The following is a 22567-nucleotide window of genomic DNA, read 5'->3' on the forward strand; positions in this document are numbered from 1 at the left end:
AGATGTCAAGTCGAGCATTAAAAAGGCTACATTTTCTTCATATCACATGATCTTCATCAGAAGATTGGGATTCATTCAATCATTAATTGACATTCAAAATAATGACTTTCTGAAAAAAATAATTCATATCGGTACCTCAAGTGAGAAGTATAGTTTATATATACAGTATAGTCATCAACCTGAGAGACAATAATAAGGCAGCCGGTGGTTTCTGGATACTCTTGTATCATAAATATGATGGCAGCTCGGTCCTGTGATACGTCATGCCATTCCCTAATTTAATGAGAATTGATTACCAACTTGATTCTGAAATTAGAATAATCATCAGAATTTTGCTACAGAAAATTATCCATTACTTCTAAGAAAATAAGAATTCTTATTTTTTTGTTAATGTTGGATATTACTTTATGACAATCTAAAGCTGTTGTAAGATATATCACTGACTAACAATTATGTATTACTACCTTAAATGAATGATGGCTTCTTCCATGGCTCGGGTTAATTGCACTACTTCACCTCCACCAACTTCTCCACCGCCGGTCATGTCATCTAACGCCAATAGAGTCACAGGAGGAGGAGGTGACAACTCCGCCTGGCTTCTCTCCTCACAGGCGGGGCTGACGCGCGCCCTCTACCGGGCACACGGCGCGCACACAGCCGCTGCGCTCCTGGAGCTGCCGGACCTCTCAATCCACGCGTAATTCCGGAATCAAGACTCACTCACACATTCCTCCTCCAAGTGTGGAGCAAGCCGCCAAGGAGCAGCCGTGTAGGCGACAGTGTCCTCTCACACCCCGACAGCACGCCAGGGACCGAGGGCAGGCCGAAGACACTTTAGATTAGATAGTCCTAAAAGTATAGGTAGGATTCAAGTTGCCATAAAGAAAGAAGAGTTGCCAGTTAACCCCGCGGCTGGGGGTTAACGCTGCGACGGCGCTGTCGACATGGATAAAGTTGTCAATTGCTTGTTTGCTGCAATTACCCTGCTGTTGTCGGCACGAGGGGAAGTTTTTAAAGGTAAGGAGGATTACCTGGACATGTTTACACGTCCAGAACATATGCGCAGTCCTGTTTGATGCTTCACCCGCGAGACGAAGTGGAGGGGGAAAGGCACTTTAAGTCAGTTTGCGCACTATTTTGTCTGATAATTTACTCGCAATTTCAAGGCTTTTTATTATTTTTACCTAATGGTTGTGCGTTCACATTTGTATTTTGTGGTTTTAATTAGCCTTGTCTAATGTGTGTGGTGTAAATGCGAGCATGTGTGCCGGCGGGAAAGTAACGCAAGTTACTCGAGGGTGGCATTCTGGAGACAAAATGAGCGTAAAACGTTAATTTTGCTCACATTTGTGCAGGTCTGCCTCTCACCGGCAGCAGTTTGTTCTCACCTTTCTGTGCCGCTGTGCGCAACGAGCAGGTGCGCTACGGGCACCGGAGCAGCTACGCTGCTGTCAATGCCGCTATTTAACACGAGCACAAGTTTAATGTCTGCGTCTAACTTTATCGTGATAAGATGCTGTCTAATGTGATTAACCTCAAAGGATTCACGCACCGAAGTGTCGCTGCGTGTGTGCTGGTGGTTGTATGCGGAGAGGCGATTAGCCAAGCGTGACTTAAACCGTCATTGTTTCAGCGTCAACTCTGAACTTAATCCATAATGTCCCAGCGACCATGTTGACATTGCAGTCACTTTGTCGTGTAGCTAACTCCATAAAATATACATTATATTTGGTGGGCTTTTTTCTTCTTTCTTCATCCATAGTGTTTTTCATCTTCTCTCTTAATTCCACTTCTATATATCATATCAAATGCAATATACACCTTTACTGTAGTTTATATATGACACATATTTTTTATTTCTTTGATTTCCCCTTTCTTTTTTCTTTTCTTTTAAGTGCCCGAAAATAATGGGTGGTTAATGTCATGCACTTTGTATGTTGTAGCTATTTGAATTAACTGGTAAAAAGTCTCTATTTGAATAGAACTGTTTCCCTGACATGCTTTTGGTTGTCTCTCAAAATTGTTTGCTTTGTCTCATTTCTTTGAGAGTTGCTCTGCAATATTTGATGGATTTGTTGTTTCATTGTCTAAATTCTGATGCCGGCCTCCCCCAGTTACTAACACAACACTCCTACTCAAATTTATGTCATTCATGCAAGATTCACTTTGTTCGCTGCATGTATATTCAAGTAGTTTTCATTAGTATGATACAATCATATGACTTATTAGAATTACTAAAATAATAGAGCATACTTTCACTTTCAGTGTAATGGCTGTAAATGGCCCAGGGGGACTCAATATTCTAATTTAGCCCCTTAAGGGGGTCATTCTGTTATCTCCACAAGGGCATTATCTACGTGGAAAATGGTGCATTAGCCTATATTCATGCCAATCAATATAGAGACAATGAATGTCCAGTCTGAGGGTGATCCATACAGCCAATACAATTAGAGTTGCATTTAGAAACTTGATCAAATGTGGCCGCATATCTTAATGTGTTTTGTTTTCTATTCTACTGAGACTCTGAGGAAGCGGTGTGTGTGTGTGTGTGTGTGTGTGTGTGTGTGTGTGTGTGTGTGTGTGTGTGTGTGTGTGTGTGTGTGTGTGTGTGTGTGTGTGTGTGTGTGTGTGTGTGTGAGAGAGAGTGGTGAAGCTGTTCTGTGACGTGTGGCTTCAGTTATGGATGCCGTGGGATTCAACAGATAACTGATGCATTTTTCGCAGAGCCTGCTGGGGGCAGCATGGCACACATATAATATGATACCCATATGATGAAGTCAAGCTGCTCCGAGCGGAGGACCACGAGTCAGACACACACAATCAGAATTCAGATGCACTTTTTATTTGTGTCAAAATTTCCGTTTGCTCACATGTCTGATTAAACAAAACAACTAAGCTGCTAGAAAAATTACATTTGTGTTTGTGTATGTGTCCACACTATCTTCAAGCTGCTCCCATTCATATCTGTGATGTTTTCATATAGGCATATAGCCCTATAGCCCTATATGGCATATATATAGAAGAGAGACCTACAGAAGATGTATTAAATGGTTTTATCATAAATTAACTGTTTTAATCAAGTAGTATGATTGCTGGGGGTCAATTTTAGTGACTGAGAACTCTCTTGCCCTGCAGCCTAAAGTATTCCCAGTCCATTTTTGTGTGAGGTTCATCAGTCTTTCTCGCTGGCAGCCTCGGGACTGGGAGATTTATTGGAGTGGGCTGCACTGTAGGGCTCCCAGTGGGGCCGAAATCATCGATAAATGTGCTCCTAATTGCATGAGTGTGTGTGTAAATATGTAAACCAGGAGAAAATCAATTGGATGTGTGTTGCTCTCTCTGGCGAGGTGACGGATTAGCCACACACGGATGGAGAGGCTAAATGTGAGCCTGTGCATGTGGCTCAAGTCATTTGTTATGGAGAGTATGTGATAACAGCTCATGTGATAATTAGATCACACAGGTAACCAGAGTACCAGTCTACTTCAGTGTGCCGTGAATGCGGAGCTTCAATTCGATCGCAGAGAAACAGTCCTTTGGAGGTCTTTTAATTTCCACATAAAAAACTCCATAATCAGGATCACTCTGTATGAGTTTCATCTGCTTCCTTCGTGAGCTTGTTTATGCACCTGCATGTCTCCTCCCAGTGGCATGGTAGAGATGAACTGCTCTTTCTTTTTTTCTTTTTCTCCCCTCCCTGTTGCATTCACAATGCCCACTGGATGCTCCAGGATCAGAGAGAAAGCAAAAATAAAAAAACAGCAACACTATAAATCACTTGTTGTGTATGGCCAGTGCTTCTGTTTTCTACATTATGAGGACAGTTTTTTTTCTTTCTAGAAGGTCTGGCCTTTGATATCTATACTCTGTCTTTTGCCCGAGCACATTAAATTTCAGGGAGCTGTGCGCTTTGTTATGTTTACCACCTTTTCCAGCAGCCATAAAACCTGCCTTGTTTTCTGATAGGGGTGAGCCGTGTGTGGAGAATAATGCCCACGCTTGGTGTGTAGAGCTGTAGTTTGTCATTGCAAAGTGACTGCTGCTGATAGCGTCCTGGTTGACCGATCCTGATTGCCATCCAAGCTGTGACTAAGGAGTAAAACAATACATTGCCTGCTTGGGAAGATAAACGGCACTTCATTTGAAGTTTGGCAATAATTTAGATAGTTTTTCACTCATGAAATGTTTCTTTTTTCTCCGTTCTCTTCTCCCTGCTGACTCAGATTTAATAGAGACTTTTCCAAAAGGTGTCCTGAAGGGTGGCAGTTTCCTTTGTGTGAGCCAGTGGAGAATGAAATTAAATATGCATGTTATTTATTTATTTATTTATTTCTCGGTGGCTTCAACCAATATTGGAGGAGGGGGAAAAAAAAGCTCTATGGTGATTGATGATAGTACAAAGCAGAAAGTGAGGTGTCTACATTCTTCTGTAACTTTGCTTTTCAGACACTTTTATTATGAGGATAATGAATGCGGTGGAAACATGGATTTACTGAAGCTGTTCAAACACTGCGGGTACATGTGTGAGTTCCTCGAAAAGGGTCTGCTGAGTTTGTCAGCAGGGCTGTCTTAAGACTGATCACAGCTGGTAGACAAGGGGGGAGGGGGGGCACTTTAAAAACTAAAATTTAGGAACTTGAAAATATTGAGTTGAGACCATTCGTTTGAAGTGACTAGCCTGACAGGTGTGTTGTCCATACACAACACGTTATTGGGTCTTGGTACATTACATTGTATGGCTTGTCAATAAATGTGCATCTTAGTTTTACACTCAATAACACACGCTTAATAACACGAAACAAAACTGTCAGTGATGTAAGTCCATTCGTTTTTTTGGGGTTAAACATTTATTTTATGCAACATAATATCACATCAAGATACTTCCAGACCATACACATTGCAAAAAAATTAAATAATAATCAGCTATCAGAAGCATCAGTCAGAAACTGGTGTCCTTCAAAATCAAAGAACAAGAACGCATTTTTAATTTTTTTTAATCCATCATATAAGAGGAAGATATCTAATGATTTGCTATCCTCATTAGACTTATTATAACAGAATAAGAAAACATTTTGCATTCTTAGCGAAGGGCGCACAGCTTGACGCATTATTCAGCTTTGTCTCAATGGGAGAAGTCAGCATCTGTTTCCTGGAAGTTGCCACGAGGCATTCTTGGAAATGTAGGAAATCCGTAACTGAAGTAGGAGATAAGGGAGGTTGAGGAAAAGTCGAAAAAAGTAAACAGCATTTCATCACAAAATAACTACAGAGACACCGTTAACATCACAAATCGATGATGCATAGCGATGCAAGAGCAACCAAGGATGAACTTTCCATTAATTTAGGCATCAGGTAACACAACTAATGTAGAGATTAAATCAGGACCGAATATGTCCTCTTCAAACGTTTATTATAGACCCAGTTTGTAACACTTTAAATGGTGCATAATGGTTTGTGTGTACATTCGAGGATCAGTATGATTTTTTGAGAAACAAGTGATGTATTTTGCACATTTACGTCACATTGTGACATTTTTTTACTTCATAAATAGTATTTCCCTTCTGTGAAAACATTTAAGTGGTATTATGGGTTGGCTTAAGAAGGTCACAGGAAGTGCAGTCTATTTGCACAGTCACACATTTTGGGGATTTAAAATGGACTATGAGTTTGTCCCAACGCTCAGCTTTAATGTGGAGGTGTTACCATCTTCATCAGATGAACACTGCACAGAGAGCAGCCCTTTTAGAGCCCGTTTTAGGGCACGGAAAGCAATTGGCTAGTAATTAGCTAATTCGATGCTCGGCTGCAGCACATTAAACAGCACGTAAACTTGCCTATAAATGCCACTTTGTTCTGGTTAGATTCTTTAATTCTGGGAGCTCGACCAACACGGCGTCTGCCTTTGCTATTCGGTGTTGAATCCTTTCTGAGCAATGACCCCCAAGCATCAGCTGACACTCCGGTCTCCAGCGAGTCCAACACATGATCATTTAGACAGTCAGATGACTGTCCTGTAAACAACATCACACTGTTGACCATGAAAACCTCTTTGGGAGCTTTCACTCTATGTTCTGAGATCGTTGCTCTGCTGCACTGTCTTAAGATTGGAGGGCTTTGTATGAAATGGCAACTGAAATGGCAACTGTTCAGCAAAGAGATTAAATGTCAGTACTTTGAAATAAAACAATGACTTGTGCGTTTAAAGTACGTGAATACGGAGTCGACACAACAACAAAAAACATGTGACTGTCCCAAACCCTCAAAGACTGCACTGTAAGTATAGGAATTAAGTTAAGTGCTGGCCTATCGCAGGCACTTCAAATCTGCGAATCCAGCGGCTTACCAATATGGTTTATCATCTTCATATCCCTTGAGTGCCACTCCACATTCAATCATTAGCTGTTGATTTGCAAGTGATTTTATTTACATTCTTGAGAGGCAGTAATAGTTTGAAGTTGGTTCTCAAGGCGGCTGATGTGGCTATGTTATCCGGGAGCTCTGCAATGGAATGATAATTGGCCTTGAGATGTGACTGTGTGAAGGAGGCTGGACAAACAGAGATGCTCTAATTATACACAGCTCCTTCTTCAAATGAAGAGGATAAAAGCTAATGAATCACACACAGGCCAGTGCAGGGGCTGCCTAATGAAGAGAGAGTGAGAGACAGAGACGGGAGTGTTTGTAAGAGAGAGGAAGTGTTTGTGTGTGTGTGTGTGTGTGTGTGTGTGTGTGTGTGTGTGTGTGTGTGTGTGTGTGTGTGTGTGTGTGTGTGTGTGTAAGGCATGCTTGAACAATTCTGTGATCTCATCACCATGTCAAAAAAACAAAAAAAACAACAACCCTCGGTAGAAAAACAACAACTTACTATGCAGCAGATCATGTTTACCCAAGTCTGCATTCGTTGAAGGTGGCTCAGAGAGTCAGGGCACCCAGGAAAATTTCACTAATTAATGCTCCAAGGGTCTCAATTGTTGTTAATGGTGACGAGGAGGAGGAGGGTACGAGGGAGGACCAGGAGAAGCAGTTTTACATCATTACAGCGTTTCTGCTCTATTGATTGTTGGGCCTTACATCTGCATGCCATGGTGGATGGCAGCTCACTTTTATTCAAGATGTTTAAAAAGGAAGGATTTTTATTTTTTATTTGAAAAGCTCCTGCTATCCTTATAATTAAATCTATACCAGAGACCAGTGACTGGCAATGACCGATGGTTTTACACTGGGATTGAATTGACCCTGACCCCAGCTCATACCTCACTTATTTTCAAAAGCTGCTGTTCAATCAGCTAGTTTCTATTCGGCATTGTCGCCTCTAGCCAAGGGTTTAGTAACTGGACTGAAATTGATTCTGATACAGCCCACTTTGATATTTGGTTCAGGTGAGCATCCAGCCTGGTCCTGGAGCATGAAGCTTTAATTTCAAGTCTTGTCAAATAAAACTCCTGCCACTGCTTTGACGCCAGAGTCACGTAGCTAAAAGGTGCAACGTTTTTGTGTGTAATTTCATGAATAACTCAAGTTGCCTCCTTCACGGGACAGATGCACTTTGCTAACTTGGAGGAGACTCTGTTTCATGCCAAAAAGCTGTCTGCATAGGCGGCTGCTCCTCACACAACTGGCGGTGTAGTGTAGGTGGCTGCAGTGAGAGGAGGAGGTGGGGGCTACCACTGCTGTTTCACCTTGTCTCCTGTTATTTATTAGGCTTCTGTCAAGGCTCAGGCAGTAGGCAGGTGTACGTTCCTCCTCCTCCTCTCCCCATTCGGGCTTTATGAGTATAACCAGGGGCAAAATTCTCCATTACTGTCAGTCTGAATCTGTAGCCGTCACATTAGCACACGTCATGCAGTCATTAATGCATTAGGCCTTGTTTGAGTGCCAGTTATTTGCATTGGCTTTTACACTGTCTATTTGCCCTTGTGCTAAAAGCTGCCTTGGCTGAACCTATTGACCATTTAACTGTTCAATAATGAAGCGATCCCTGAGGATGAATCAGGCCTCAGTGGTCCTGTTGAAGAAGGGTTATGAGGACGAGAAGAAACCAACATTCACTATCATGTACGCATTTTCCTGGCCTTTTGAGGAGGCAGAGTGAAGCAACATTATATTTATCAACTATATGTTTTTACTGAAGCCGTATCCCTCTTGCATATGATGTCCCCACTAACAACCTAGTACACCATTATCCACCGTTGTCCTCCACTTCCTCCCAAAGCAGAATGTACCTGATTATGCTCCTATCGGTCACACTCTGGCGCCTATTTGGAGGCTGTTATCTGTTTGCGGTGGAGACTCCTCGGGGAAGCATACGGCCGATAAGAGACTGTTGTTCTGTAAACTGCCCTCTGACCTCCTCAGGCTGGGCTTGGCTCCGTTTCAAATGGGTCTCTTTTGTATTGGCCCTAAGCTCGAACCTTCTGCGTGACTGATTCCCCAGGGGGCGGTTTAATGGCATTGCTGTACGCTCCACATCGTGTGGGGTGGTCACTGTCGGAGCCAGAGGGGGGGTGTGCATGCCTTCAGAAGTGGCGGGAAAGAGAGCAAATAAGACGGTGGGAACGATGTTGCAGAAAAGATGTCCGTTGTCTCTTGCTGAACATTTGGAAAACGAGGATGTTAACGTGAATGCCCCTTTATGCCCCGTTATCTGGAGGGAAGCTTGTGGGAACGGAATTATCTGATGATGGAGCGGTGCTTTCCTTTTGATGTCAATCACCATTTTAGTTTTCAATGATGTGGCAAACTTCTTATCACAACATGAATTATATTCTCGCTCGTGCTTGTCCCTGTCTGTTAACTCACGACAATCTGACATGAGACAAGTGCATTAGTCTTCTGGGGACAACTTGGCTAACTGCTGGACCTTCAACTATGAAAGACTGTCAGTTGGCTCCGCCGATGTCAGCTCAGTTTTTAACACGACCCTTGTTTAATTTGCCAGCTTGTCTGAGTTTGCATTGCAAACCAGTAGCCATGGGCTGTAGTGCAGTGATCTGTTGTACTAAATCACTTTGGTGTTAAACACTACTTCATCGAAACAGCTATTGAGACACACAGCTGCAGGGCCCGTATTAAAGACAGAGCAAACACAAAACAATAACTAGAAAAGATGATGCTTGGCTTGAAGCTCGACTCCTACCCTGTAATCAGAGTTTGTCACGCTAAAGAAATTACAGGGCACAGGAGTCATTAGAAGTGCGGCTGCATCTCTGCATTGCAAACGGAAACTACGTTGAAAACGCATGTTTTTGGAATAATGCGCATCTGAATAAACAAACTGGTGAAAGTCTGACAAGTTGATTATAATGATAGTTCGCTGGCGGCCGGGAGGATGAATTCAGTTGGATGTGACGTCTCAGAGACTTATTGGTATCAGGGCAAACGAATAATTAATGTGGAAAGCCTCTAGCATTAGTTGTTTTTTTAGCCACGTTATCATCAGCCCTGCCACAGTGTCGCTTACTGTATCATGGCAAATAGCACTCCATTAAAACCAGTTAGGACATAATTAATTGGTTTTGTATATTTCATTTAAAGTGAAATCTTACTTTATTTGATTTCTACTTTTAAATCAGTTTGTCCATTTTGTCTTTCTGTCCCATATAGCCTCAACAACTACAATTGAAACACTCTGAATACTATGTGAATATCTTTCTGTAACGTTTGTGAATATCATTACCCACTGCTGAAGCGATGGTTTGACTATAATGCAAACATATCTTTTCCCTGTCCTACTAAGTCTTAGAGCAAGTCCCAGGGCTAACGGAGAATTTCCCTATTGCCGTTCCCAGATCTCTAAATGGGGCATTATTCATAATAGGATCCCAGCTGAAGGTAGGCAGTAGAGACATTTAAAAAATGAGTCAGGAACAAGAAGAAAAAAAATATTCACACCATGAATTTTTTTTTCAGGTGTTCTGTTTTGTCACCACATAAATTTGTTTAACCAAACGTTAAATAAACATTTACTCAAAGTGGTGAGAATTACTAGATGTTGGTTAGCATGATGCTAGCTAACATAAAACAAAAGAAAAACAATGGAGCCTTCAACTACTACACCTACATATTTCTTTGTGCAACGTTACTTCAATTTCTATTGCTTATCATGGCATTTGCCACTGTACTTCAATTGCAATTTACCATTTTCTTCCTACAACTCAATCCTTGGCTAAGCCCCGCCCCTTCTGCTTCTCCGTCAAGGTGTCAGAGCTTCCATGGAGCACACACTGTCACTAACTGCACTCCCTGGATCTATATCATCTAATGTTTGGTAAAAAGTAATTTCAGAGAAGCAGAAAGAAGGGTCTATATATGCATTTGACGGAACGTAACATTTTAGAAAAACGTATACTTCCTTATAAACTCTCCAAGTAACGAGTATCCATATTAGACAACGTTTAACTGTAACTAGCAAACTTAAAATCTACAAAATCAGCCTTAAAATAAAAAAAATCTGAAACGATTGCGTGAGAGTTGGTGGACCGTCAATCAGAGGTGGACGATGCTACGCTTTGATTGGCCAGTTTGAGGGTAAAATTGACTCGTGAACTTTTTTGCTAGGTTTTTCTGGAGCCAACGAATGTGAGGTCTTGAAGTGTTGCATCAGATTTTCTCTTTCTCTGCACAATGAAACAAATAATTAAAAAAATATTTCGCCACTTAGGTCTATATTTTCGAGTAATTTAGCACATATCTTGTGTTTCCTTTGATAGCAAGCACGGCTACATACTGTGTAAGTATTACCCTCTCTTCTGCAACACATTTGTTGAAGCCAAAAATAATAATTTCAGTGCCAGATTTGATATTCATCCTACTCATGTCCATGTCAGCCTTGCAACTTAAATCATATTATTTATTAATTAAATAATTTGTTGTCTTCAAGCATGTCACAGTCTTGAAGGTATTTTTATTTTTAATAAGCCATGTAGTACTTCACTTTACTTGAGACTGACATCAGTGGACTGCATATCGCTGCATATATCTTCTTTTAAGCAAACCGTAGGAAAGACTTTACTCAACACATGAACGTGAGCAGAATTAAGTGTTAATATCTGTGAATTTGATACACCCATGCCCCCCTCGGACATGCCAGTGTTGCTCCACAGCCTTATATAGTCTTTGGGAAGTCGCGGCAGCATCAAACAGTGCTGATCAAGATTGCAGTGGCTTCGTGAGGCAGAGGCACACGGGCTGGGTTCAGAGGATGAATAATTCACTCACATGAGCCCAGACTTCTCGCCGTGATACTAATATTCAACAGCACCTGTGTGTCTGAAAATCTCTCCCCTTCAACCCACCAGGTTACTTTCCCTGGGGAAAACCTCACCCCGGCATCACCCCAGCTGTGCTTTCTTCAAACTGTCAGAATAGCATTGCCATGGCTAGAATGCTGTGCTGGGATGACAGAAAAGGAAACAGAGGAAACAGCTCAGTGTACAGTAGGCTGTAGTGAGACTGGACTCAAAAATACTGGGAAAAGTGTGAACATAATTAGGGCTGGGCATTGCACCTTTTTGGCACTGAGAGATGTGTGTATAGCACCAAAATGCACAACATTGTCCATCCAGTTGAGGTTCATGTGTAAAGGACGCCATGTTAGTATCCAAAACTCTGGTATTAATTTTCCCTAGTGTTGAATATTTTTTTAAGCGATATCCCGACCAAAACATATGCCTGCTTTCTTTCCACTGAGTGGGTTACCTTGAATTGACTCAACTCACTTTCGGTGGGTCCTTTTCATTATTTCGTTTTCCACAGCAGACAGTGGAGGCGGGATTCTCTGATGATCACCATAGCGAGGCCGCGCGACACTGCCTCGACAACGTCGCTAATCCGATAGTTCATCCGCAACAAAACGTCTGCACTTCAGCAATTGTAAGGCAAGGTTTTGCAAAAGAATGCAGCCATTGAAGGTAGCTTGACTAGTTAGAAATGGCGGGTTTGTTGCACTAATGACGGTTTTCTCTGACCAAGCAATGGTCTGCAGTGTTTAAACTCCACCTTCTAGTATCGGCTCAGCTCGCTTGGAACCTCAACAGGGGCGCTATAAAAAATAAAGTAATTGATTTGTGCAGTACAATAGCAGAGTTGCCATGACTTTGGTTTGAGATTAACGGTGAATTTTCTTCCGGTTTCCCCCCCTCTTCCTAACATACTACATTTCATCATTCAGCCTTCATTTCTATAATTATCTGAACAAAAGACGCTCAAGCGTTGACAGATCAGCTGCGTCCGTGCGAGTGTGGAGGCGTTTGTGCACATAAACACGTAGCCTGTGTCTGTATAGCATGTGTGTGTGTGTGTGTGTGTGTGTGTGTGTGTGTGTGTGTGTGTGTGTGTGTGTCTTGACGGTCCACAAGTGTGCAGTTCGATGTGTGTTGTCGCACATAGTCAGTGTTGGAATCTTTTGTCTGTGCGCTGTGGTTTCCTCCTTCCTCCCTGTGTGTCAGATAGCGGACCCGTCTCAGGCTTATTATCAGGGATGTGACAGAAGGCGGCAGGCGGCATAGCGATGCCTTAATGAAATCTGGGCCCTGGCTAATTGGTGACACCGTAGTGTGAGGGAATGAGAAAGGCAGCAACCAGACTGGCCAGACGAAAGGAGAAGACAGCGGGTCCGGCCCTCGCACCACTAAATTAAGTCTGTCATGTTCATTTGTAGTACACACAGAAGGAGGGAACACCTACACTTTTCTTAACAAAATCCTGCAAATGCAAAACTCCCCGCTGGTCGACCGATGATAGCCTCTGGTAACGGTGTTTTCTACTCAGCAGAGTTTCCTTTTCCATTTTCTCCTTTTTATTATACCTTGGCAAGTCTTTCTCTTTTGCTCTTACGTTCAAAGAGCTAGATTTTGCGAGGATGAACCATGGCCTCTTTTATTCTTGATGCTTAGTTTTTATCATGGCTCCACATGTATATAGGGAACATAAATAAGTGAGTTGTGCTTTTAACAAAAGCCAATAGGCCGTAAAGGGAGACTACCTTTGGAAGAAAGAAAATCACACAAATTCTCAAATCAAACAATATGCACCCTTACTCAATTTAATACAGCCATATTTAGTTTTGTATAGCTGATAATGTATAGTGGCTAATGCTAGTGCTCTGCCAATCTATCAAGAGTTACATGAACGCTGCAGAAATATCACAGATATTTTGAGATTACAAAAACCCACGTACATATCTGCACACTTAGACATCGCTATGGGTTAGTGAGTTAGTATGAGTCGTTTGTAATTTGGGTTAACCAACCCTTTGAGCATGGACTGGATGATGGTGCCCGAGGTTGTCAGTAGTTCTTCCTGCCTTGCTCTGGGCTGGCTGCCTGAACCTCCGGCCTCATAGAAAGCCAGTTTGGCTTCCTCATGTCCACCAGAGCTTGAGGGCTCCTTCTGGGGGTGTCCGAGCTGACCTTTCTCTGTTGGAGGGGGGTAATGTACAGCCGGCCTCTATCTGTCATGCCCCCAGCTGTGTTGATGGAAGAAAGGACCACAGGGGGCTACTCCAATGTTATGTTTGAGTAATAGCAAATGAGGTACAGTATGAGTCGTGTTGCTCAGCTGGTCTCATACTGATGGCCCCTACTCGCCCCATTTATTTCTAGCACCAATCATTATCTGTCATTGGAATTTAGAATTATACAAGCCATTTAAAAGTTCATTATGAAAAATGACTTGCTCTAACATATTGCCAGCGTTTCATTAAGTTAAAGAACTGTGTAAAGAAGCGATTGGTTTGCAGCTTAAGAAAGATTAATCCAGAGACTAAAAGGTGTTCAAATCCCTGCCTATCCTCTATCTTCACTGGTTCACATCTAAGGCTAAGCTCGCATCTCCCATAAGATCGCGATGAAAGAGCTGGGTGCTTTGACCATGTTGTTTTAGACCCGTACATGTAATGACCTGATCAAACATCCTCTGTGCTCTTGGGCTGACAAACACCAAAACAAATCAGATTTCCTTCTACTTCACTTCTCTCCCTCTGTGACAGATCTAGCCCAAGTCTGTGATCTGGCTGTCCTCGACTACATGGGGAGATCAAAGAAGGCTAAAACATTTACATAAAAGATTATGTATGAGTTGTAATTAGCGCCTTCTTCGGCAGTGACAACAGAAAAAGCTGCGATTTTGGCTTTAAGATGAAACGAAGGTGGGGTGAGATTTAAAATAACCAGGTTTGAGCTTTAGTGTCCCGTTTTTAATTGAAGGAATCCCCCAGAGATTGTCCAGCTTTTCCAGGAGCACCTGACTAAAAAAAAGATAGTTTAGGATTAGTCTTATTCATTTTTGTAAATGCATTCACGCACATTAATTTTCTCCAAGATAATTACGTGATTTTACTTTGACGGTTCCTAATTTCATATGCCCAAGTGTACTGCTGCAGCTCCAGCAGTGCATTCATCAAGGAACACACTCCACTCAACTCCTTCCTATAAAAATTAGGTTTTTTCCTCCTCCAAATTCTATTCAAAAATCATGTGTAGTTGTCATATTACATCAAGGTACTAGACTATGATTTAGAGTGAGTGATGCAAGATTATTGCTTTGGGCAAAAATGGGTTTTTGCTACCCTCGCATTGGTACAGTGGGTACCATATTTATGGCATGTGGAGAATTTGTCAGAAGATGTCAATTGGCAAAGCTGCAAGAGAAATCTTTTTAATGTGTCGGTGCTACAGCATGTCATTAGAGGCAATTTCCCTGCCACAAAGAGGGTCAGCAATTGTGTTGTGTGCTCATTGGTCTATTATCTAGAATTGTGGTAGAAGACAATTTCTGAAATTTCATTCTAATCGTCGTAAGTAGCTTGGTGGGGTGGAAGTTCATCTTCCACACTTGTAAAAAAGATACTATTTTCAGAAATTAAATAGGACGCCCTCGGATGTGCGCACCTTATCTCACACTAATACACTAGCACACACACTACAGAGCAGAGACGGTGGCGAGGAATAGAGGCTTATCCTCTTGTGGGCGGAGCTGACATTTACTCTGAAAATTCACCTTTGGTTTCTGCCTCTGGATTTATGATATCACTCTTATCGAGATCCTATCACAATGTTTCATTACTGTTTCACTCTCCCAGTGTGTGACTTTCTGTCATGGCTTGTAAGATTTGCCCTCCGAGAGTAAAGATTGAGTTGTCTGAATTGTTTGGTCTTGCACTGCTGATGTTTCTTAAAATGTGCACAATATGCAATCATCGGGATGATATGCATTGACATTTTAGATGTGTGCATCAGGCCTGCATCAGGGCCTCTTTCGATGAAGTTGAACTGTATGCCAGACAATCCGCTGGCTGCAGTGGTGGAACATTCAACCCCTGCGCTTAATTAATGTTTCGCCCGACTTGCTCCAATTCTGTCAATCCCTAATTCCAGGAGGGATATTATCCTTCGCCCGTTAATACGTTTTTAAACATCTTTTAAATTTACTTGGGAATATGCCGAGATTTGCTTAACATATTTAATATATCTACACTATCACTCTCATAGGACAGAGTCAACAGCAGCTGACTTCCAGGCATGATTTTCCAGGATAAAGTTCTTAGCTGTGAAGTCCTGTCCTTTACTCCTTTTGATAAAAGTGGTCTCCCAAACACAGGATATAGTTACAACTATATAACAGATAAGAGTCAGAAAGCACATTTGCTACAAGGCAGAGCCAATCACCTGACCACGCCCTGGGTTGTCTAATTTCTTGAAATGTATGTCAGGCAAAAAGGCTCCCACTTTAAGTCCAGAGACGGGCTGAATTCCCCCTCGGTGGGCATGCATGATGCTGATGCCCCCTAATATCTGCCAGCAGACACTCGGAGACTCGGTGTAATGAGGAAAACACTTGCAATACAAACATGCATGCTCTATTAGACAGATCACATTTTGTTGTTGTGAGGTCTGGAACAAACAAGAATTTCGGTGCCAACAAAACAATGGCAAATTGACTGAGATCTCTTAAATGATACCAGGCGTGGCAAACAGGCTGCAATAAGCCTCTTTTTTTTTTACTCACTGCATTCTGCTCTCACTGAGGGAGAGGACTGTACACTAATTATATCTGTGGTCTTTTAACCTTTTTAAAAACAACTTTAGTTAATAAGATAGTGGAACTGGTTTGTGATTTTAAGAATCTGTCACTTTAACCAGTGAAAAGAGTAAAAGTAGAATTGCAGAATTAGAGGTACAAAGAGTGCTTGTAAAATGTGACAAACTAAGAATTGCGCCATTCACTTGTGTATGGCTTTAGGTGAATTACAGCCCTGTAGCATCGATTTGGTGATTGCAGATCAAGTTATTGTTTTTCTATATTGTATATATGTATTCTTTGTTGACGACAATCTCTATTCTTTGACATAGGATTTGGATATGGCAACTGAAAAGATGGTTAGGTCAAAATCAGGTCTATTGTTTCATACACATTAAAATGTCTATATTTCAATGTGAAAACGGGTCCCAACATGTGAAAAAAAACAAACATTGGGCTTTAATGTTTCAATCTAAATTTGCTCAGTAATATGCAACACTTCTAGATGTATTTTAACCTGAAATCATTCTTATATGAAGCTCCTAGTCCTCCCTGTGATATCAACATGGTAGAGACAAGCAGCTGTGGCCCACCCCGGTTCCCTATGTGTTCTCCTCACGCTAATGTTGCCATAGCCTGAGGACATGGCGTGGGCCTCCGGAGGCAAGGTATCTCCGGCGCAGAGACAGATCTGCGGAGACAGGGAACACTTGGGAAGACGGATACCTCAGCCAGACGCCTGCTGCCATTTAACAGTCTCACCCTGCTCTGAACTGACATTTCTGTTTTACCATCTCTCGTCCGACTCATTGCCCCTGCTCTGCTGCTGTCGCCGTAAACTTGTGTACAGAAAAAGCACGGCAAAGCTTATTCGCAAGCACAAACCAAAACCTGTGGCCTCACAGTATATACGCCTTTGAGTTGTCCTCCTCCTGCAGTCAGCCAGACTTAGGATACTGCGGAAAGTGCGATGCAGTCTTGCTCCCAAAGGAGAGCCGTGAGCCTGATGAGCTCCCCGTGGCCCGGCCAGGTGCTTCTTTTGGAGTCACGGGTGCAGCGCAGATCTGCGGTACCACGGGAGGGAGGATTGACATGATAACATAGCCTGCCGACTCCCAGCGCCACCCGGCAGCACGACCACACAGCTTAATCCTCTCTCCACAAGGGCAGAGCCGAAACACTCGTCCTCCTCGCTCAATCCCCTGTCAAAACAAGGGGGTTTGTCAGCCATGAGGGGTGTTGCAACCCTCTCAGTCCCTGCCAACGGAAGCACTATTACTGCCTGCCAATGCCCTGGGAGAAAAAAAAAGAATACCCAATATGCATATTATTCTAATACCAGCAGTCAGTGCCTTGAATTACTCGGCATGATAGCATAATGAATGTGGTGCCTTGTAGGTTCCTACATAAAGCTGTTTTGCCACTTGGATGAATAATTCATGCTAGCCCAGAGGCAGTGAATCAAACAGGCAAGAACTAAGAAAATTAGCCACCAATTAGTGTTTATTTATGGGGATAGTGTTTGTTTTTTCTCAATCTCAGTGGCAAAAAATATATATGCAAAGTAAAGTTTTGGCGACCTCCCTGACTTTGGGAATTGAAATGAGCAGAAGGGAGGAGAGGAAAAGGAGGCTTGACTGTTGGATGAATCCAATGACCCCGATGTCGCCATGTCGCCATGTCTCCGCTGCCGGGTTGTTAGACTCTGACTCCTGTCTCCGCCGGCCTCAAGACATGCAGTATCAGAGTCGGCCTCTCAAAGCAGATTGATTGAATCTCTCGGCAGTTGATATGTAAGGAACTTTGTTGACTGAAGGGATGTGATGTGAGGTTTTAATGTTGCCACATGTGAGCTAAACCTCTCTCTCCTTGGAGCGTGCAGCCCCCACCTCCACCATCTTCTCCACCCCCCGGCTGTTCCTAGCCCAGCGCACTGGCATTCTGCCCAGATACATTGGTAGTCGTTAGTTGTCACTGGAACGATGTGACACGTCGCTCTGATTCGCAGGGCCTGTTGTTGAAAGTGATCGTTCCTGCCAAGGAGAAGCCCTCACCACGGATAAATGGACACTGAACAGCATGTGAACAGAGAGATAAAAATGGCAGAGAGAAAATAAACTAGTCTAGCTTGGCTTCTCCACACCAGCATCTTTGGGGCTGCTGAGCTTTGCAGAGAGTGTTTTAGAGAAAGATTTAGATGAGATTTTGCGTTTTTATTTATTTTTGTCACAGATTTTCCATTTATTTGTCCTTCAAGTTAAACCAATCAAGATTTGCCAGAAGTTGAGTGCTTCACTATTTACATTTGCCAACAGTTGAAAATGTAAGTTTGTTTCTCAAGGTCAATGAGTGGAGAAGATATCTCCAGTCAATTCAATAAAAGGCAAATGCATGAGTGAAGGATGGATTTTTATATGAATCAGACAAGCTGTCGACAGGAGGATAAAAAAAAGACCCTGCCAGATATTCATGAGGATAACTCTCAAGCGCCTGCGCTCTCCTTTTCTTCCTTTGTAAAGCTTTGATTGTGAGGAAATACGCTGCTGTGTTTGTCTCGTCCAAATCGCTTCTCTCAAGATTCAAATGTGGAGTTTTCAGAGCTGCAATGAGTCAGACATTGTGTTGGCCAGAAGATAAGAGAGGCCAGGTGACAGACAATGCCTCAGCTTCCTCTGACTTGTGGGATAAGCGCCATTCATGTCGGCCATTTACTTTGGTTTTCAAATGAATCGGCTGAAAAGAACTGAGACCAATTGTAAGACTCCTAAGCACAGTTTAGACAAAATACAGTTGGAAGAAATTGGATTTTTTTTTCACATATAAAGCATGACCTACCACTGGTGTATTGCCTGGTACCCCGCTGAACTCGAAGTTGTTGAATATGGATTGTTGATGTATCTGCCCTTTGAATACCTTTATTACCCCTTTGTGCTGCTGTATTTTTAAGGTGCGTCAGTATGCTCCACAGTTTTTTTTCTCCCTCTATATTAGAGACGGTTTTATGGACACCGTAGTTGGTAACCAGACATTTTTATACTTTTTTTTATAATTGTATTGCCTAGAGGCGTTACTATAAATGGCAATAGCAGTGTGTTGGTTGATCGTTCCACCACTTTTGTCCGGACGGAAATATCACATATTTATCATATCAAATATATAAATACATTTTTTGTGTCTACATGTAAATATTTGTAGTTTAAATTGAAATGTCTATGGGATGAATTGCCATCAAATATAGTAAAGACATTACCAACAGAAAACGATACAGTACGTTGGATGTGAATCAAACTGCAACTATAGAAAGCTACTACAAAATAAACACGACACAGAGACATCAACATGTTTTTCCTATGATTTAATACTTATTTACTACCACCCACAGTTTATTTTAGTTTCTTCAGCTGTGAGCTGCTCCTGCATTTCCTTTTTTGCATTGCATCCCTCACCAGTTAACAAAAAAACTGACTGTATTTGGTGCGCATGCTTTCTGGTTTCCAGGCCCGTAGAGATTACCCCCGCAGCCCCCGCCCCGCACACATTTTGAACATGTCGGAAACCGCTCGAAAAGCATTTTTCTGCCATTCTTAATTAGATCATGCTGGATGTTCATAGTTATGATAAAAATATGTTATAAAAGTTTTTTTTTTAAATATACATGTTCTTCACAAGAAAATTCTGAAAAAAAATTATATAAAATAATACAAGTATTAGAACTCATTTGTGGTTCATACGACTATTTGAAAACTTAATCTTGAGACGCTCCCCCAGTACCGGGGGAATGGGTCTTCACAGTTTGCTATTTGACAGTTGACTGTTGCTATGTGAACGATGCCTGGTTTGTGTACGTTCCAAACTTCCTCTGCTTCCCGATCTCTGTGGCCGTCAAAATAAAAGTCCCATTCACCGTTGACACTTAAATCATATTCTGTGACAGAGGATAAGGGAGAGCCAAGCGTGCGCCAAGGTTCTGCAAGTCCAGCGAAGTCAGGCAGCCGTGAGGAGGCCTCGGGTAGCCGTGCGACAGAGTCAGATGAAACTTCTAATACTACACTTTACCCTGCTGACCGGACACATTTCCCGGTGGATATTACTGATGCTGACATGAAAAAGTTAATTTTAAGGCAGGGACCAGGTAAATGTGAAGGTCCGTATCCTAAAGATAAAAAGGGGAGATGTTTTTCTAAAGATTTGTATCATAGAGTGTCAAAAAAAGGAACCAAGATACAACGCAAATGGCTGTGTTACTCCCCCAAAATTGACAGAGTATATTGTGAGCCCTGTTGGCTTTTTGGTGAGAGAAGATCTGCATGCCAAAACAGTGCCTAGACTACGGGAATAAATGATTGGCAAGGACTGTCTAGAAAAATAAAAGAGCACAAACACACTCGCTCACATACCTGTTCGTCTATCTTTGTATAATGACCGCCAGACAATACATTATCCCTTACATATAGGGGGTGCTCTCAGGGTTATTCTGCAGGGGGGCCTCATGTGTTTCCGTTACGGCACTGCTGGTTTCAGTATACTTTATTTAGTGTGAACACACTACATTCCAAACAGCGGCTAAGAATCGATACGGCTTTGACGTTAGCATTTTGCTCAAAGTGTCTGTGGAATATTACCATATACTATTACCAGCTCTTGGCGTCACCTTGTTTCTTGACATCTCCTTTTGATCCAGCCTTCACTCTAACTTAACATTTGATATGTATGTAGAATATCATTCAAGATATATATATGTTTTACTATGTGGTGTAAGAATAGATGGTGTCTTTATATTATACAATTACGAAGCGCTGCAGACCAACTTGTGATTTCAGGTTATATGAATTCATCTGTAGACTTGACTCTACCTTTTGTTGCTGGTGAACTGTTCTACTAGTGGGAAGGACGCTACAGTTTTCCGTGAATATTCTGGCTATGAGGAGACCCAGTTCCAGGGTATCAAGGTGTGTGTAAACAGCTTAACTCAAATAAGACCTTAACGGCTCAATGGCCCACAGCCAGGTCACTCCGTGCATGTTAGCATCACCACTATGTTGCAGAGTTCTTGAACGTGGTTATTTAGATAAATCTAAATTTTGACTTCTTGTAAAACATTCCTCCTGTTTTAGCTGCTTGCTGTCAGATCTGGTCTTTCAGTCGAGCCGTAGTGAACTTGTCGACTTATTTTAGTGTCCCTGTGTCATCTTCCATGCTATGGAGATGATGTGATTCTCTTATGAGTCATGAATTACTGGGCTATCATGCCTTCTCCTGAAACTCCAGGGAGGACAGCTCTTGTCACGAGCCATTGTGCTTTGTTCCATCAAACTGATGTCTAAGTGCCTATGTTGTGTTCTCAGCCACTAATTAGGCACAGCCCTACAACCCCAATAGCACAATTATATCTGGGGCTGCTGCTTCCCTCCACACCCACAGCAATAATGAATGAACTCCAGGTTAATGAAATGTGTGTGTGAAATGGAAGATACCTCTTGAAAAGTTTCAAACATCTAATTCATTAAGCGACGAAGCCGGAGGCACAAGCCACAAAAATGATCCAGTGCTAAATTTAACGCTTACTTTGCAACTCCTCACCTTAATCATTAGAAAATGAAAGCTGGTGAATGTCAAAATGAGGCACAGCTTGTTAATTTTATGCACAAGATGGATAATACCTTTATGCGTGTATCTTTTTTGAAATACAGCTGAATGTTCACATTTTAATTTTTGGGGAGCAAATGCATCCCATGCACCAGTTATCATAATATTCAGATTTGTCATGGAGAAGCTGTGGGAAGTTTGCCAACGCTCAATCTGTTGGATATGTTTGTGTTTTTGTGCATTGTTTGTTTGTGTCTGCATAGGGTTTATCCCACAGAGTGTTAGTTAAACGTTTCCCGTGTTTGTGCTTCACAGAATCCATGTTTGTATTTGTAAGTGCAGTTTTAATTGCTGGAGATGCAAATTGAGATGCAAATTGAGATGCTTTCAAAGCCAGAAGTGTTTTTTTTTCTCCCTATAGTGTCAGGTCAGCACTACAGATGGTCATAGCCTAACATTCCCTTCTTGGTATTTTGTTTAAACATCTACATGGTGGAGTTATATCCACTTTGACTAGTCTAGCTGACCATATTTTGTGTCACACCATGTACTGTCTCCCATTAATCTTGCCATATGGAAGATGCACAAGGTTAAGCAACAAGCTGCGTTTCTTTGGTCACAGGTGAGAAATAACTTCCTGGTTTTCTTCCATTTGAAAAAACATTTCCTCACATAAATATGTGAATGTGAGTCTCTTTACTCAGGCCATCTGATGATTACCACTACTGTTGTCTACCTATGGGAGGTACACATCACCACCAGCTGTACCATGTGTACCTTTCTCCTGCTTTATGTGTGTGTGTGTGTGTGTGTGTGTGAAGAGCCGCATCGATTAAGGAAGGTAAACTGAGGTGGATGACTTCCAAATTGCAGCACATTGTATAAAAGCAAGGGATGGATGACAAATGAAAGGAAAACCAATGTGAAGTCTCTTAGTAAGGTGTTCATTCAACCCGGTTTGTGT

At 42.1% G+C, this 22567-nt stretch overlaps 1 protein-coding gene across 1 annotated transcript in view; it reads left to right on the top strand.

Moving 5' to 3' along the window:
- Window positions 1-944: 944 nt before the first annotated feature.
- Window positions 945-22567, top strand: part of LOC306741892 (receptor-type tyrosine-protein phosphatase mu) — a gene marked incomplete at its 5' end in the record, with an annotated part of 140768 nt that continues 119145 nt past the window's right edge. Inside the window, one exon of the mRNA XM_079224225.1 lies at window positions 945-1017. Coding sequence (XP_079080351.1) covers window positions 945-1017 — 73 coding nt within the window. The remainder of the gene's footprint in view (window positions 1018-22567) is intronic.

This window comes from Taurulus bubalis (assembly GCF_910589615.1).
Source record: "Taurulus bubalis genome assembly, chromosome: 1".
Classification (NCBI taxonomy): Eukaryota; Metazoa; Chordata; class Actinopteri; order Perciformes; family Cottidae; genus Taurulus; species Taurulus bubalis.